This window comes from Schistocerca nitens, chromosome 3, assembly GCF_023898315.1.
Source record: "Schistocerca nitens isolate TAMUIC-IGC-003100 chromosome 3, iqSchNite1.1, whole genome shotgun sequence".
Lineage (NCBI taxonomy): Eukaryota > Metazoa > Arthropoda > Insecta > Orthoptera > Acrididae > Schistocerca > Schistocerca nitens.
The window spans coordinates 70,526,838-70,546,634 of NC_064616.1; the positions used below are offsets into that span (position 1 = coordinate 70,526,838).

General features: G+C 42.1%; 1 protein-coding gene across 5 annotated transcripts in view; it reads right to left on the reverse strand.

The window, feature by feature from the left end:
- Positions 1–19,797, reverse strand: part of LOC126248031 (tetratricopeptide repeat protein 39B-like) — a 332,375-nt gene that overhangs the window by 20,812 nt on the left and 291,766 nt on the right. For all 5 annotated transcript variants that reach the window (XM_049948636.1, XM_049948634.1, XM_049948637.1 and 2 more), the window contains 3 exons: positions 9,023–9,088; positions 6,335–6,502; positions 6,093–6,256 (listed from right to left, as the gene is read on the reverse strand). In XM_049948636.1, the coding sequence (XP_049804593.1) occupies positions 6,093–6,256; positions 6,335–6,502; positions 9,023–9,088 (398 nt within the window). The remainder of the gene's footprint in view (positions 1–6,092; positions 6,257–6,334; positions 6,503–9,022; positions 9,089–19,797) is intronic.

Sequence of the window (19,797 nt, forward strand, 5' to 3'; positions counted from 1 at the left end):
CCATTTATATGCCTCTATACAAGTCAACCTCAAATGCCAGTTCTCTAAATTTTGTCAATAGTGCCTCACAAAAAGAATGTCATCTTCCCACCGGGGATTCCCATTTGAGTTCACAAAGTGTGAGGTCTCCCAGAGATCGATATCCAACGTCAAAGTAGGTACCAACCACAAGAAAGGATGAGCACTGCAACAAATGAGGGACGTTGGTGTACACACACCCTCCAGAAGTTTCATATGCCACCAATGCTGGAAGATTACCTATGTCAGAGTGCAGTGCCACTCAGCTGCTCCTACAACAGCAGCATCGTGTTACTTCAGATCTGGCTGCAACCTAACAAAACCATTAGTCAGAACTGTATGTCAAAGTTCGTAGTCAATTGTATACTGAGATGAGACCATCGTTCTGTATTGGTATCACATTGTAAGTGATAATGTTCTGTAAAAATAACAAATACATAGGGACTTCCCTGTGGACGTGGCCTGTTTCCAATTTAAGTATTTGATATTTTTCAAACTTTAGTAAAATGATCTAATATTCAGCTGCCTGCAGAAGTAAATCTAGGCTAGCTACACTGCCGACGAGGTGGTCTGAAGTGTATTTTTTTGCTTGTCACTATACAAAGCATCTTCATAATACTCGCGTCCTGACTGAACCTACCAGTAACAAACCATACAGCACACACTTGAACTGCTTTTATGTCTACTTGTAATATCTAGCCACTCACCTGGCAAATATCACCACGGAACACTCCACATTAGGTGTCCTGTGCTCAGCCAGACACATGCAGCAATCCCGGTTCCAATCATACACACCACGTGTTTACAAACAGTGACAGATAACGACAGCAACATGTCAGTCTGTGTACACACCAAACTCCAGCGAGTTCCACAAGAGGCAACCACATCACCCCAAAGCAGCACACACAACCACACTGTGAACACAGAACTGTGTTTTGTCCACATACCGTGTGACTCGTGTCCGCATGTTGGGTGACCCTCATGGAAATCCTACTATCAGATTATTTAAGATGCTGCACAACCACTAGCTGACAGCACTTGTGCTCCAGGTTCAATGCTGGCGGTTCCCTACACTCATCTGTTGGTAGGTCTTCTGCAGCTGTCTTCAGTGCCACCAAGACCACCAGTCCAGGGAGGCACAAGACTCCTGCCGAGACATTGACCAGCCTGCATCTGACTGAGCTAGACACCAGGCAGACCACCGTCTAGGATGTCAACTGAATACCAACCAGACACCAACCAAAGACACAGAGCTGGACAACAGTGTGACATTTTATCATTCTACCAGAAGTGGATATTATTTCTTGTTTCAGCTCTGAACTTTGAAATGTTCATTTGTATGTTTACTACTAAAGTGTTTTTTTCATTGCAAGCTGTGGACCAACATTATTGTGTTTGTCCCTGCCTCCTTGTAAGACCAAATGCATAAGAATGGTAGTGGTAATTGTTCGGCCTTACAGTGAATGCACCCCTCTGCTGGAACTCTCATTCCCGCAGCTTTGCTAATTATGGAGACAGCAGTTGCACCATTTAAACCAGGACACCACTCAGTATATTCAGCAGTGTTTGGTGACAATGCCCCCAACACGCAACACGCAGGATGGCACAGCTTCTGCAACACGAACAGCACTTGCTGTGCACCTCTGAGCTTCTTCGACGGGAACTCTGCCATCACTGTGCACTCCCTGCTCAGGACTCCACACCAGCAACTGGGTTTTATTTGTTTGATACATTTGACTATCTCCTTCCCTGTGTTTTTCACCTGGTTGCCTCTCATCCCTCTGCCTATGGCACCTGACTCCTCAGTCCCTGTTGGCCTCTCTCACTCTATTGCATCCTTGGACTCAGATGCTCTCTGCCTCTGATACCATCTCCAGTTCTGAGGCATCATCCAGCTCCACTGCCCTCTCTGGCCCTACTGTCACCTCTGGCTCTGCCACCTCCTCTGCACCGCCTACTCCTGCACTGCCCTCCATGCTAGCCCTGGCACCAGTGCCCTTGCCGCTGGCCCAGGTCTCTCTTCCATTTCCAGTGCTGCCTGCCACTTGACACTCCCCTAGGGCTTTTTGTGCCTTCACCTCCTGTTCTCTTTGTGACTACGCCTCCAGTCCAACAGTGGCATCACTGCTCACTTCCACCTGCGATAATCTGGGCCTGTCACCCTCTGACACCTCTCCCACTGTTCCACCTGTTGCCAAAGCTCCATGTCCACCTCCGGTTCCCTTCTTCCCCTTCCAGACCTCCTCTCTTCTCAGTAGGGATCTCACCTGTCTCGTGTTGCTGCCTTTTTCTCTGACAAGCACTCCTGTGTTAAACTGCCCAGTGCCACCCCAAGCTGATTGCTGCCATTTCCTATCTTTTATTGTGGTGATCAGATGCGGCCTCACAGGCTTTCCTGCAAGACCTGTCTGTGCCAGGATTCGCCACTCTCAGAAACAAGGTTGCCCTTTCCTGATGATGGCTCTGCCTGCTATTGCTTCCCAGGTCTGCATCTCAGCCTTTCTGTTCCACCGTTCTGCCTGGTGGCTGCCCTCCACCATCTGAGCCTGATGCTATTATGCTGCTTCATCCAGACGATGCAGCCAGGTTCAGCTCTCTTCTCGAGGGTGCGTCCCACTTGGATCTTCACTGCAGCCTCATGACGAGGTGTTGGTCAACATTTCCAGGGCACTCATTGCTGCAGCCCACCTCATCAGCCACCCGTTCTCCCTATCTCCCGTCGATCGTGAGCCTGACATAGCATCCGTCCTCCTCTCCCTTCACTGCGAGGATCCGGCCGTGGCTGACCTCACAAGAGTGGTGAACCATATCAGTGAGCACCACAGTCCTCACCTATGTTCCTTCTGCTGCACCCACTGCTGTTCCCATGCCCCAGCTTTGCCACGACGCCACAGCCGCAGCTGGCCCTCTACACACAGCACCACACCGGGGGCCTGCCGCACCCTCGCCACGGGACCGCACTGGGGGCCTGCCGTCCTCTTGCCACAGGACTGTGCAAGAGCCAAGAGGTAAGGCTTCCTCTAATCCAATCTGGTGGGGATACTACACACTCTAGCGGTAATCGAGAAGGGATGCACTAGTGTTCTATACCCTATCTCTTTTATACAATAGTTACACTTCTCCAAAATTCTCCCACTAAGGCGAAGTTGACCATCCACCTTCCCTACTATCATCCTTACACACTTGTTCTATTTCATAATGCTGTATTCGAACATTACTGGATTGTTTTTCCTACTCATCTGTATTAACTTACATGCTTCTACACATAGAGCAAGCTGCGATTCATTACAGCAACTAGAAATTTTGACTGTGTCATCGCCGGCCGCGGTGGCCATGCGGTTCTAGGCGCTCCAGTCCGGAGCCGCGCTGCTGCTACGGTCGCAGGTTCGAATCCTGCCTCGGGCATGGGTGTGTTTCATGTCCTTAGGTTAGTTAGGTTTAAGTAGTTCTAAGTTCTAGGGGACTAATGACCACAGCAGTTGAGTCCCATAGTGCTCAGAGCCATTTGAACCATTTTTGACTGTGTCATCCTATAACGTTCTACAGTCACTGAACAATCGTACCTTCCCATACACCACAGCATCAGTGGCAAACAGTCACTCAGTCTGTAAGATAATTTACGTATATAGAGAATTAGAATGGTCTTACCGCAGTTCTCGGGAGCGTACCTGATGATACCCTTGTCTCTGGCAAATAGGATTCTATTACTTGAGAAATTCTGGATTCTATTGCTTGAGAAATCTCAGAGCCGCTCACAGAATGGGTTATCTGGGAATATAGGATCTACCTGTTGTCCCTCATCCGAGGTTCACGGAAAGCGAGGACAAGGCAAGCTGAGGTTTGCGTGAGAGATGCTTTTTAATTTGGGGACAAAAGTGTTTTGGTCTCAAAGAAATTTATTATATTCAAATTCAGAAAATGTTCTAGGTTTCTGCAGCAAACCAATGTTAAGAATATTGGTCTGTAATTATATGGGTCCGCTCTCCTACACTTCTCACGAATGGGAGTCACCTGTGCTTTCTTTCAGTTGCCTGGGACTTTGCGCAGGGTGAGAAATTCGTGATATATGCAGGCTCAGTATGGGACGACTGTCGTAGTGCGCACTCTGTAAAACCAAACTCGTATTCCATCCAGGCCTGCTGACTTATTTGTTTGCAACTCTTTCAGTTGCTTCTCTAGGCCAGGGATGCCTATAACTACATTCTCCATACAGGAGTCTGTGTGATATGTTTGTACGATCCTCCTGCATGAATGATTTCTTAAACACAAAATTTAAAACTTTTATGTACAACCACAATTTTCTCAGGTTCTTGGAAAGATCTTTTCCTAAAGTACAAAGATGGAAGCAGTTGTATGCTACACACATAAATCTCGTTACAGACACACAAATTTCTATTAACTTTTGCCTGTCGATATTTGTGAATTCTTTTTTGAACCAAGAGTGCAACAGTGTCTGCTTCCTCAGCATTTTCCAAATTTTATTATTAATGTGCTTCCACAGAGATTATCTGACTTTTTCAGTTTGCACCTTCTGTCAGTTGCCCTAGCCTCCCATTCTAAAGACATAAGTGTGATACCTCCATAGACACTCACTTAACACGCGCATTTGCCACATTGTTGCTAGTGGAATCCTGATACGCAAATCATAAAGTCCTTGTTTAGTTCATATTCATGGGCAATAGTTTTATGGACCATGCTCAAGAAATGCTGTTTCTATTCCTCCACAACCCCAACACCAAACCCATCTGGCATTTTAGTTTCACAGGATTCTTTTAGCTCAATGAGACATTTCTGGAAGTCCTACTCCAGTTTTCAAATGGCTTATGAGAATGTGTGTTTTGCACTAAACAAAGACTTCTGATTGAATAGCTGCCACTCTTTCCAGATCAAATTTGCTTCATTCACTTTTAGCCTACTCAGTTTACTGAGTTTGCTAGTCCATCCTTACAGCACTCTTACTTTCAAATGGGCTACATCCACAAAAAAGAAAGAAGGATGATTAACAATGATGTGGTCATTAGGGACAGAGAACAGGCTCAGACTGGGGGAAGGAAACTGGATATGCCATTCCAAAGGAACCATCATGCCATTTGCAACATAAGCAATTTAGGTTTGTGCCACATCTGTGTGGAAGACTCAGCTGCAAGACCAGTTCTATACAGCATCCTCCTCTTGAAGCAGACATGTCATGTGAGCACAATCACCAATCAGTTGGCCATGTACATGAATGGCCCAGCTACAAAGGATGCTGCATGGCACAACATGGTCAACTGCAATTGCTGTGTAACAGTGTACATGACAACTCACTGTACAGCTTTAGTTCTCAAAATGTATGCATTGTATGTACTCACTACCTAAAAGAAGTAATGTGGCCTTCATATGCAGATACCAATGCTATTACTCACTGTTTAGTACAAAGTCAAAAAGGAGATAAAGTAAGAAATAACCAAAGGGCACTAATTCTAGGTAAAATACCAATCTCATGAGTGAAAAAAAGTAATGAATTACGTAAGTAAATATAAGAAATGTTTTGGTTTCGTAAGTGTCAGACATACTGCGTCTACAGCAGTAGGATTTACAACAGTTCTACTTGATACAGTGAACAAAGGGACAACATAACAACAGTGAAATTAACAGGAAATTTGTTATAGGGGACCAATGTTTTGCACACAGCTTACTAGGAACAGAATTAAATACATTATAATGATAATGATCTTTGTTTCACTGGATGAATAAATGAAATGAAATGAAATGAAACGAAATGATCAGAATGCATCAAATGTACTGTCCAGACACTGTCAGTATGAACAACTGTTTAAAGGGCTGTTTACAATAGTGTCTAGGCTGGGCACTGAGCGTTGTCCTTTTTATACACATCTGTGCACGACACATTTTCCTCAATGATAAGTTACTGCAGACGGTGATGTCATAAGAAATTAGTGAATGAAAATAGGAGAAGTAAGGCAACTTTTGACATTTGTATCTCTGAAATCTGATATCTGTGATGTGAAAGTTTTAAGTTAAGAAGATCTGAAACTTCACACAAGATATTATAAAAATACAAAAATTGATACCTGTTTGTCCACATCAGTTCCCAGAAACACATATGATGAAACTGCACCCATATATTTTGGGATTTCCATGAAGAAATGTACCATTTTATTGCATCATCAATATTTGCCTTCATAAACTCAAGTCGACCTTTGAAGAAGAGGAACCAAGCTCCTTCAGGATACATCTAAATCACAATACTGTTAATTACACAATGATGTCACTGTTAACACATGTAAGTGGGAATAACTGGGATGCAACCAACCTTGAGTTGTGTACTCAGAATCTCATCACAAAAATCGAGGTCTCCATCAGTATGGCTCAGTACATAGAGTACAATTAGGTGATATCCTAAGAGTGTCATGACACACAAAACTTGGCGAATACTGTTATGCAGCTGGTACCCAGCCTGCAGTTCCCTGAGGCCTACTTCCTGATAAATGAATCAAAAACATTAAAATATTACACCACTAATAATTCATCTTATAAATTTTTCATATATTTAATCATGCAAACAAGTTGCAGTATGCCTTGACACACATTATTACCCACAATGAATGGTAGAGATACTCACTAAACAACAAACAAGTAAACAACAATTAAAGAAATAACAAATAACAATAAAACATTAATTCTAATAAAGATGCAACAATTTTGCAATCAACAGTTATTAATGAAAATAATTGTGATATATTTCTCATCAGTGAAAAGATGACAAACATTTCAGATTGCACTTTAAAATTCCTCATATATGACAGTCTGTTCCTCTCATGGTAAAAATATTAGTGTTTCAATTCGGCAGTTATAATTATTTTTGTGTACTTATTGGTCCAATCTGATTAGCTGCATTTACTATATGTTTCACCCAAGCATCTCAGATGATGGCAATACTTCACAATAGATGACCCCCTTATAACTTCACCACACCTACACATATACTTCAAAAGTCACTCTAAACTATGTGATGAAGTGTACATGGTGTACTAACATCTCTGGACAATTCTTTGTAATGCTCAATGATTGTGTACAAGAGGATTGATCACCTTAATGATATGTCCTTATGCCACTATCATCTTAGATAACTTCTCAATGGATAATTCTGTTCTTGTTCCATCCCTATCGAGAATTCTTTTAAAAAAAAAAAAAAAAAAAAAAAAAAAAAAAAAAAAAAAAAAAAAAAAAAAAAAAAAAGAAAGAAAGAAAGAAAGAAAGAAAGAAAGAAAAGTGAATAATTACATTAATTAATACTTAACATTTCTTTAAATTTTGCTGCATTTCTATCCATTCAAAAATTGTTCAAATACACTATGTGATCAACAGTATATGGACATCCCAAAAACATATTTTTTTCATATTAGGTGCATTGTGCTACCACCTACTGCCAGGTACTCCACATCAGAAACCTCAGCAGTCATTAGACATCATGAGAGAGCAGAATGGGGCACTCCGCAGAACTCACAGACTTTGAACATGATCGGGTGATTGGGTGTCACTTGTGTTATACGTCTGTACGCAAGATTTCCACACTCCTAAACATCCCTAGGTCCACTGTTTCTGATGTGATAGTGAAGTAGAAACGTGAAGGAACATGTACAGCATGAAAGCACACAGGCCAACCTCATGTGTTGACTGACAGAGACTGACGACAGTTGAAGAGGGCGGTAACGTGTAATAGGCAGACATCTATCCAGACCATCACACAGGAACTCCAAACTGCATCTGCATCCACTACAAGTACTATGACAGTTAGGGAGGTAAGAAAACTTGTATTTCATGGTCGAGCAGCTGCTCATGAACCACACATTACGCCGGTAAATGCCAAATGACACCTCACTTGGTGTAAGGAGCGTAAACATTGGACGACTGAACAGCGGAAAAACATTGTGTGGAGTGACAAATCATGGTACACAACGTGGTAATCTGATGTCAGGGTGTGGGTATGGCAAATGCCTGGTGAACGTCATCTGCCAGTGTGTGTAGTGCCAACAGTAAAATTCAGAGGCAGTGGTGTTATGATGTGGTCATGTTTTTCATGGAGGGGGGCTTGCACCCCTTGTTGTTTTGTGCCACAAAATTGCAGAAAACTGATCTTTTAAGCGCCTTCTTGCTTCCCACTGTTGAAGAGCAAAATTCGGGGATAGCGATTGCATCTTTCAACACTATCAAGCACCTGTTCATAATGCATGGCCTGTGGTGGAGTGGTTACATGACAATAACATCCCTGTAATGGACTGGCCTGCACAGCGTCCTGACCTGAATCCTATAGAACACCTTTGGGATGCTGACTTAGTGCCAGGCCTTATCAACCAACAGTGATACCTCTCCTCAGTGCAGCACTCCATGAAGAATGGGTTGCCATTCCCCAAGAAACATTCTAGCACCTGACTGGACGTACGCCTGCGAGAGTGGAAGCTGTCATCAAGGCTAAGGGTGTGCCAACACCATATTGAATTCCAGCATTACCAATGGAGGGTGCCACGAACTTTTAAGTCATTTTCAGCCAAGTGTCAGGGATACTTTTGATCACATAGTCTAACTCATTGTGATCTGCTTGTCGACAGACACATTTCCTTCTGAACTCCATTGTTTACTACTTAAGGAATAAAAATTTCAGCCCTTTGTTTGTGCTGTTGGTACATTTTTAAGTTTTACCCATTGTGTGTCATTTTTCAGATGGATTTCTGAGAATGGTACATCATTTACTTTTGAACAACAGAATTTCCTGTCTCTCAAAACTGCCTGTACACTGTTTGAGCACCTCCTCTATTTGGTAATTAGTGTTTTATTCTCTTAATTTATTATCTTCTATCGTGGATTTTATACTATTCCATAAATTAGGAGAAGACATATTTCAATAGTTCTTAATTGCACAGTAAAACATAGACATTATAAAACACACAAATAGTGGGAAACACAACTACGATGATAATGAAATTGCAATAGAAGTACCTACCTTGTTACCTGAAAATCCGATGAACTCTAGGAGCTTAATTACACGAGCAGGCAGTAGAGATATCATCTGGAAAGACAGTAATATTCAATGAAACAGAGTCTGAATGCCAGCTGGTCTTTTAACACTTAACTGAAGTCACAGTAAAACCTCCTAACAATGATATTCAAAAAATTAAGTTTCATAGAAAAAGCCGCATGATTATGACTGTAGTTTTAATACTGAAAGAACAAGCAATAAGAAAGTTGACTTTTAGATCACTGTAAGGAAACAAATAAATCAATAACAGAGAGCTACATAAAACATATATCTGGACGCCTGGATGTGACTGAACCCTGGATCCACGTCAATTAACCTAAAACATTATGTAAGTCCTGAACAACTGCAATAAGTTCTCACCTTTTCATGTTCTGTTATCATTAAAAATAGAATCAAACAATTTGTAACTGCCTTGATTTGCAACACAGCAATGATAATTTATTTTATGACATTACAGTGACCATATTTACTACTTCATTGTCAAAATGCCACAGCACATTTCTTTTGACAATTCCTAGTTTTCATATCCTCAGTTCTGTAAATACATTTGACTTATGTAATTATGAATGTCTGATACTTACTCAGTTCTCTTTTCACACCTTTATCCTAAACTTTATCCCACTGCCTGTAAGACTCTGTAGTAGAAAACTTACTTCCTTGGTTTTGAATATCGAAAAGGTCATTTTGATGTTTTAAGAAATTCTTTTTCCACTCTATACAGAAGCTCTTTTGTAATGCTTATAGGGCACTGAAGGAGCTGGAAATCTGATGGCTTCTCAGTTGCTCCACTGCCTTTTGCAGTGTGCAGGGATATGGAGACACAATGAGAAACACACCATACATCACACTAAGCTGAAGCAGATATGTCTGCTGAGAACAGCCAAATGCAGTGAGTATGAAAGCTCATATCACAGGAGAGCGGAGCAATCCAAAGCCCCAGGCTCTGTTTAAAGCTGCAATGAACAGCAACAGAGAGGCTTGTGATGACAAAAATATATAGGATGGAATCTGTAAGCAGAAAATGTGTTTATAGCTGTCTACAATGCTATCAGAATAGGAACCATTGATGATGCACTTAAATTGGATCAACTGTTGACAAGGATGATGACAGATCTACAACAAGCAAGTATAACACATGCTGATACCAAGTTTCATATATTGATGTAAAAGGTGCTAGAGAATTAATACAGATATTATTAACACCACCATTCACAGAGATTTTAGCAAGTGAAGATCTGTGCTGAATTTTGCTGCACAGCTTTACTGATGAGCAAAGGCAACATGGATGAAAACTACTATAGATTTCACCAACATATTTGGCGGATGTGGAATTCAAGAATTCAATGTTTTTTCCTTGGTCTCTTTAACAATGTGCCCCACTTTTGCTCTCAAAATTCAAAGGGATGTAACATTTTCTGCTGATGGGCTACACATAAATTTGTATGTAACCAGATGCCTGTCTCTCAATACCCAGAAGCATTCTCAACTCCATTACAGGACAGTCTGTCTTCTAGTGTGATGACAAGATTTTCGTATGGCGTTTTTACAACTTTGGTAAATTATAATGCTAATTATAAAGCAAATCCTGGTCAGCACTTTGTTGCTCAAACGGAGCCATCAGGCTGTACAACGTCCTGAATGCCTGAGTAATTTCTGTTGCTGCCTTTTGATGATTACTCTGTTCTATGGATTGGTCCCAATGGAAAGAGGTCACTGAAATGGAAATCTATGACTACTTCCCATCAAACATTATCTGCAAGAACTAGAGGAGAGATGATGATGATGATGATGACGATTGGTTTGCACGGTGCTCAAAGCACGGTTATCAGTGCCCATACAAAGTGCCAATGTTTACACAGTCCAATCTTGCCACGTTCATGAATAATGATGATGAAATGATCAGGACATTACAAACACCCAGTCCGCAAGCAGAGAAAATCCCCAACCCGACCAGGATAGAGGAGATATAAGTAGCAGAGTATAGCTCTTGAGTGTCATCTGGTCAAAATCCTGTGAAGTCTCTTACAAGGAGAAAGGGGTGAAGATAGCCTTGAGAAGATCTTGCTGTACTTCTTTACATGGGGGATAATATGGAGGCAGGTATAAAAAACATATTGTTGTGTGAGAACTGTGATTACTGGGATCTCTGTGCCATGTGGTATTTGGCAAGAAGTATGTAGCAATGACAAACACAGCCACCCTCCCCAACTCTGACAACCTTTCCCGTCGATGGCCAACCATCATGTAGATGTTGTAGCACCTTTGCACAAGTATATCAATAGATACAACATCTTCACTGCAGACACAATTGTGTCCCGCAGAGGGATCATTATCATAAATTCCGAGGTTATGTACCCAGAACTGTTGCTTATAATAACCTACCCCTGTTGTTAACCCTGAGGCAGATAAACTTTTCTGCAAGTCAAACACAAATGCTTGCTCAATAAAGCTCCTGGACATCTCTTGGCCCTAGACTTTTCCCCCTCCTTTCTCCTCCTTGCTGCAAGCGGACACCACACTGCCTTTTCAATTCTTGTTTTATTCGTAACTTCTTGTGTTTGCAATGCAGTTCTACTGGCTCTTCGACAAGTATCTTCTGCCGAGTGATGGAAATGCAGATTAAACTTTGCATTACAAATGTGCTGGGATATATGCAAGTACACGGTCTGAATAGTTTTCTCGCCGGCTGCGGTGGCCAAGCGGTTCTAGGCGCTTCAGTCTGGAACTGCGCGAGTGCTACAGTCACAGGTTCGAATCCTGCCTTGGGCATGGATATGTGTGATGTCCTTAGGTTAAGTTAGGTTTAAGTAGTTCTAAGTTCTAGGGGACTGATGACCTCAGATCTTAAGTCCCATAGTGCTCAGAGCCATTTGAACGATTTTCTCACTTTTATACACAGATTCCTAAACATTTTATATGATTGGTCTGAGGTACTTTTCAGATGTATCTTTATGACAGTAGTGTGATTTGTATGTAGGGAATTACTTTATGAAATTACCAATTATATCTTCTTATTCTGTACTAGTCTTATAATGATGAAGGAGGAGGAGGGGGGGGGGGGGGCGACATTCAGATCTTTAGTCGACATGGTGATCACTTTCATCACATTTTTCATCTTAAAGCTATGGTTATAGCTCCACTCAGAATTTATAATGTGTTCTGAATGTATTTCTTACACACAGCATGGTCAGCCCCATTTTGTCATCTTGAAATAAGGAAGTTCTTGACATATTCGAATGAGATGGATTTTCTCTTAGTATAACATATTTCTGTCCGACTGTTTCATTTGATCAGTTACGAAGATCTTTTTCATTTTCCAAGCCATTTTGCAGAGATATGCTGAACACTACTTAGCTGGAATAAACTTATTAGTCACTCATATATACTTCTCATCTCTCGCACATTTCAATATCCCCACATACTTCACTGTTCTTTTGCATACTTTCTCTTCCTATAGAAGGAATTATTTCTTACTGTTTGAACTGCTGTCCTCTGATGATTCATAATCACTGCCTGCAACCACTACTGCTACCACTTGAGTTCATTTCTGAATCTGAAAATCCAACACACAACAGTAAACAAGACCGCACCACATATGCTTATCCCATATGTTAGTTTATTTGGTTACATGATAAACTGTTTGGGGCTAGCAAATCTACTTTTAAATATTCAACATTTTGTGAAGTTTGGACTTAGTTTCTCTCAAATTTCAACATGTCTTTCATAGAAAATCCAACTTCAGTCAGCATTCTCTTGCCTACTACCTGTCTGCTTCCACTGAGGGTTAAGGCCTTGACGTGTGCACAGGTATCTACATTACACTGAAAGTGCATATTTTGTAGTAGTTTCAGTACTACCTTATGGTGGCAGACCTATACAATACCATGTGCACATGGCAGAACAAATTCAAAATTTTTAATTTTGGACATTGGGCACTTACGGCTGTTATCCATCGAACTGTTCACACATAAACAAATGAAACGTAAGAGGTGGGGGACATTCGAGTATGTGCATGAACATTTTCCAGTCCATTGATATGCAAGCTGTTTGTCTGCAGAGCACATAACATAATGAATTACCAATCCAGTTATCAACTGCTGCAAAAAGCCACACAATTCTTTAACATCAATGCTGTATTAAATTTTGCTCAGGCATGGTGGCAACCTAGTGGAAATCATTCACAAAATTCAACAGACTTCCAGGGTTGCATTGATGAGCATATTACTGTAGTACTGATTCTTGAGAATCCAGAATCACAGTGCTATTGAACCAGTGTGAACTCTGATCAAACCAGACAGTCATACAACAACTTCTTGTATGTTCATCCTTATGATTGATGCTCTGCAGGACTTCAGCTGTTCACTTAAGTAAGAAAATGAAACAAACACCTGTAGCCATCATTTCAATATTATTTTATTATATTGCAACCAGTTCTGGTGACTCAATACACCATCTTCAGCCCTTAATTGGTGCTGAGGGGATGAACTCATACACTAGATCCCATCAGTGGCAAACAACTATGAACTAGCTGCCATAGAATACTGTGGAAGTGGTGATGTGTCTGTTGGTTGTAGGCACAACATTGCTTTTACTGTATTCTGGGGGAGCAATTTAATAGACATCGGCCACTGATGGGATCGTGTGTATGGTTGAAATGCTCCCCCTCAGTGTCATTTAAGGCATGAAGGTGGTGCATCGAGTCACCAAAGGTAGTTGCAATATAATAAAATAGCATCAACATGACTGCAGGTGTTTTAATTTTATTACATATAATACAACAGTCTTATAACTTGTGAACAAGGTGGGGGTAAGCAGTGAATTGGTTTCTTCAATTTTGGCTGAGCATATGCACTTGTGAAGAATGAATGTGAAATTTTTACCATGGCTGTCAACAATGGTGCAACCAAAACCAAACGTCCACCTGCAAACTGCTCGAGAGGACAAACACAGGCACCAAATACCTGATTCTGGTGTTGCAGCTGGACACTGATTTAGACAGTCTGGCTGTTAATACAGTGCTGCCACCAAGGTACAGTGGCATCTGGTGGGCCTTTCCACTCTCAGCTACGTACAAGGCATATGACCACAACACAACACTTCTCACGTGTTTATGCCTGAGTGCTTCACTTAACTTTCATACCTGTACTTTGCTGTAACAATTCTGATTAAATTTCTCAACTGTTTTATTCTTTCTGGACATTGTTCTGGTTGTGATCAACTCACTCACTGTAGACCTGTTTGTACAGTAAACATTTACTGGCTATGAGACACTTTACCTAACACTGTTACTAGCTATTGCTAGTTATATTGCTGTGTGTGCTGTTATCAACATTCAAAGTTACACTTTGTTCAGTAAAACTGTATTCATATAGGAACAAAAAAGTAGTAATGGAGACGTTTGTATTCCTTACATTGTAATAAATCAAGACTGATCAAGATGTACTAAACTTTTTTGAGGAGGAATTCCATTAATAAGAATTGCATTGCCAGTTACTGATGCAATTGAACCATACACAAACACCACAGCTACAGCAGGAGAACCTGCTGCTTCTACCAAGGTTTTCTTCATTTAATGAGACCAACAAAGTCTGAGACTTACAGACACTCTTTTTGATAGTATTTTGCAGTGTTCAAGTATTAAGTTCTGAGCTACCACATGCCTTTTTCTTGGCTGTGATTGACTCATGGAGCTATCACCTCTTAAGGATTTGTTTTTGCGATATAAACTGACACAATCAAGTCAGATAACTGTGATGAAGCAAGCATCATGTAGAAACCAAGACTGATGCCAAGTCGAGGGCCAAAAATGTAGTAGGAAGCAGATGTTATGACTGCAAGTAATGTGAACCAGTACTAATAGCATAGTGAGATTACCTGCTGTATTTGAGGGTCTGTGTAGACAGGCTTCAGTAACAAGATACAAACATCTGATCCACCTGCTGGGTCAGATAAGTATTTCCTGCACATATGCCAACAGGTGTCTCCATGTAACATGTTTGCTGCAATCCATGAAGCTGAATTAGCTAGTACACATACACTATTGCAATAACACACTGAGTAGGTTTCCTATAAAGCTGGAGGGGTGGGATATTCAATTTCTCCTACTCTGTTCAACCAGCCCATTTGGGTGATAGTGACTGGTGAGCACCAGGTCGGGGGGGGAGATAGGGACGGGACAGATGTGTATCTGTCCCAACAGCTGGTGGGGAATGGGGCATCAATCAGGGACTTTATTTCATGTAGTGATGGGATTTCCAAAGCTAGAGGCATCCATTTTGCCTTGTTATGTTCCATGTAGTGGTCTATGCATGGCAGGCATACTGTGGAGGTGCTCTTCTCTGGCCATGCTTCTCTAACTCCCCTTCCAACTCATGAACAGTGACAACCCCCTTGAGTCCACAGCCTGGACTACAGACACTGTACAGTTGTAAGGGCACGGCTACCATGATGGAGCTCACATGGTCGTGTAAAAAAGATCAAAATTGGCATGGTGCTTGTGCTCATGCTGCAGCTTGGTTGGACTTCTGCCATACATGAGGGTGGATTGACATGTATCAGGGTAGCATGTCAGGATTTCCTCAGAGGTCACAATTTTTATACTGTTCATTTGAGTTTTAAAAGTTCTGACCAACCTCTCTGCTTCTGACATAAATGCAGGGTGAAAGGAGCAGTGGTCAAATGTTTTATACTATTCTATTTGGAAAAAGGAGTGGAATTCAGTCTATGATATTATCAATGCCACTTTTTTTACATTTTGATGAAGAAGTGAGATATTAGATATGTCACTACTGGTAGAGCCTTAAGTTGTCATTCTAATTCTTTAGAAACCCATTAAACACAGAAATTTTGCTAAACGCTTTCTCCGAAAATTATTTTGAGCAGTTAGTTCAGGAGCCTACATCAAGTGTAAATGGTTGCAGTAACATACGAGACCTCTTGACAACAAACAATCCTGAACTAGTAGTGTGTGTCATGATGGATAAAAGGATTAGTGACAAAAAGGTCATTGTAGTGGGACTGAATACCACAACATCCATATCCATTAAAAATAATTGCGAAATGCTCCCTTTGTCAGAAAAGTTCCAGGATGGTTTTTTTATTTTTTTATTTCTGAGTATGCAAGACTAAAAAGGAATTTTTTTTTAATGTTACCAGGTATATGTGTGTCTTTGAAATGACCTTCGCCGTGCTTCCACACAAACTCACTAGGTGGCAGGGCTGGGCTTAACAATACACTTTTTTGGGTTCTTGGTGCATTACTTACAGTGACACGATGGATTGGATGATGATTGTGAGCAATGAGTGAACATAGAGTTTTGTATTAAGTTCAGGAAAACCCCTTGTGAAACATGGGCAATGACTAGGCAAGACTATGGGGGTGAGGCATTTTCAAGAGGTCATTTTTTTGAGTGGCACAAAAGATTTTGTGAATGCAGAAATTCAGTGCAAGAGGATCCCAGAGCTGGCCGCCCATCTACAGCACATACTGATGTGAATGTTGATTGTGTAAGGCACTTACAGCAAGAAGACGATCACGCAGCTGTGTGTGCAACATGGGAAGAACTTAATATGAATCATGATGTGTGTCATGAGATTTCATGCATAGATTTAGGGAAATGGAAACTTAATTCAAAACTCATCCTTCACACACTAACAGACAAACAGAACCACTGGATAGAGCCAGAAGTAATCACACATTTCAGTCAAAGATTATTGCTACAAGTATGGCCCTCACATGAGGCATCAAAGTGCTGAATGGCACAGCCCTGGATCACCAGTCTTGAAAAAAAGTCAGACGGCAATGTTCGAGAACAAGATGATTTGTGGCATTCTCAGGACTGGGACTTACTGCATGCCACTGCAAGACCCCATACTGCTTTATCTGTTATTGAGTATCTGGCCAGACATTTTGTTATTGCCATCCCACGCCCATCATATTCACCTGACCTCTCGCCTTGTGATTTTTTCTTGTTTCCATGAGTGAAAAGGCAACTGAAAGGAAAGCTTCATCAGGATATCACAGACATCCAACAGGCTGTGACAAATAATCTTATAAACATTGCAGCTGAAAATTTCTTTGCTTGTTTCCAATAACTTCAGAAACATTGGCAACTGTGTATAGATAGTCAAGGGGACTACTTTGATAGGAGCTAGGATCATTATTTGTGGTAAGTGCAACTTTCTATTTTTAAAAAACCTGTCCTGGAACTTTTCTGACAACTAGATTATATGTATTTAAAAAAAGCAGATAAAATTTATTTGACATCTTCCTAAGAGAGAGTCTTCATTATTTCCAAACTAACTATGTACGTTTAGATCAGACGTGGCTTAAATTCAAAGAATTAATATTGTTGGCAATTAAAGGATTCACAGCAAATAAATTAATAAGAAAAAGAACAGATCCTCTATAGCACACACACACACACACACACACACACACACACACACACACACACACACACACACACACACACACACACACACACAAAAAAACAGGTCAGGACGCTATTGCAGAAGCAACGAAAAAAGAATGCGAAATATCAATTAATGACATATCAATTGATGATGCTTTACAGAAGCTCAAAATTTACTAATGGACTTCAATGTATGATGTCTTTAATAGGGTCAATAATGAAACACTGCCAAAATCAGGTAGAAAATCCAAAGAGATTCTGATCATATGTAAAGTACACCAGTGACAAGTCACAATCAATACCTTGACTGCACAGCAGCAGTGGGAACTACAGAATCATTAAAGCAGTTTTTTTTTTTTTTTGGGGGGGGGGGGGGTTTAAGGGCGCTCAACTACTGAGGTCATTAGCGCCCAGTCACAATTGTTAGAGCACATAGAATCTAGTAAAACTCAAGGGGGGGGACACCAGAAAGTTCTTACAAAGATGCAGATAAAATAAGTGAAAGAGTTAGATGTCTTTGGACAATCCAGTCAAAGTAATGAAACGAAGAACACAAGCAGCTGTTTGAGCGTCATCCGCTAAAATATCCTGTAAAGTAGATGGCAGAGACAGGACAACACGAGATTGACTAAAACGGGGACACGACAATAAAACATGGTGCACTGTTAATGCATGACCACAAGGGCACTGCGGGGCTGGGTCACCAGAGAGCAGGTAGCGGTGGCTAAACCGGCAATGCCCAATCCGCAACCTGGTCAGAAGGACCTCTTCTCGCCGAGATGGTCGGGAGGAGGTTGTCCAAGCAGTTGGGAATGGTTTTACTGCCCGGAGCTTGTTTCCTTGAAGTGAGGACCAAGTATCCCACCACAAGGACACAAGCCTCTTACAAACAACCCCACTAACGTCAGATGACGGGACACAATGGGAGGCTGGCCGAGGCAGGAGGACTGCAGCCTTGGCTGCAGCATCAGCAGCCTCATTCCCAGGCACTCCTACATGGCCGGGAACCCACAGAAAGCTGACAGGAGAGCCACCCTCAGCGAAAGAATGGAGGGACTGCTGGATCCGTTGCACCAAGGGATGGACCGGATATGGAGCTCCAAGGCTCTGAAGAGCATTGAGTGAATCAGAGCAGAGTACATACGATGAATGGCGGTGGCGGCGGGCATACTGAACGGCCTGATGGAGAGCAAAAAGCTCGGCCATAAAGCTGGAACACTGGTCGAGGAGCCGGTATTTAAAGGTGACGGCCCCGACGACAAAAGCACAGCCGACACCATCGTCAGTTTTGGAGCCATCAGTGTAAATAAAGGTGTGACTGGCAAGACGCGCACGAAGTTCGACAAACCGTGAGCAATACACTGCAGCCGGAGTACCCTCCTTCGGGAGCGAGCTGAGGTCGAGATAAACATGAACCGGAGCCTGGAGCCAAGGTGGTGTTGGGCTCTCACCCTCTCTGAAGGTGGTAGGGAGGGCAAAATCCAATTGTCGAAGCAGGTGACAAAAGCGGACTCCAGGGGGCAGCAGGGCAGACACATACAACCCATACTGATGGTCGAGAGAATCGGCGAAGAAGGACTGATAAGAGGGGTGGTCGGGCATTGTCAACAGCCGGCAGGCGTACCGACAAAGCAGTACGTCGCGCCGGTAGGTCAATGGTAATTCGGCAGCTTCAGCATAAAGACTCTCGACGGGACTAGTGTAGAAAGCTCCGGTCGCAAGACGTAACCCCCTATGGTGGATGGAGTTGAGACGGCGTAAGAGGGATGGCCGAGCAGACGAGTAGACGAGGCTCCCATAATCCAGCTTTGATCGGACTATGGACCGATACAAGCGAAGCAGGACAGTGCGATCCGCTCCCCAAGATGAACCACTAAGAACTCTGAGGACATTAAGGGAACGTGTACAACGGGCAGCCAAATAAGAGACGTGCGGAGACCAACAAAGTTTTCTGTCCAGTGTGAGCCCTAGAAACTTAGTTGTTTCCACGAATGGGAGAACAATGGGACCGAGATGTAAGGATGACGGAAGGAACGCTTTATATCACCAAAAGTTGATGCAAACCGTCTTCTCTTCAGAGAACCGGAAGCCATTTACCACACTCCATGAGTATAGGCTGTCTAGACAACGCTGAAGGCAGCGCTCCAGGAGGCATGTTCGCTGGGCACTGCAGTAGATCGCGAAGTCATTGACAAAAAGAGAGCCTGAGACATTAGGTGGAATGCAATCCATAATTGGATTGATCGCTATGGCAAAAAGTGCTACACTCAAGATGGAGTTCTGAGGCACTCCATTCTCCTGGAGGAAGACGTCGGACAATACGGA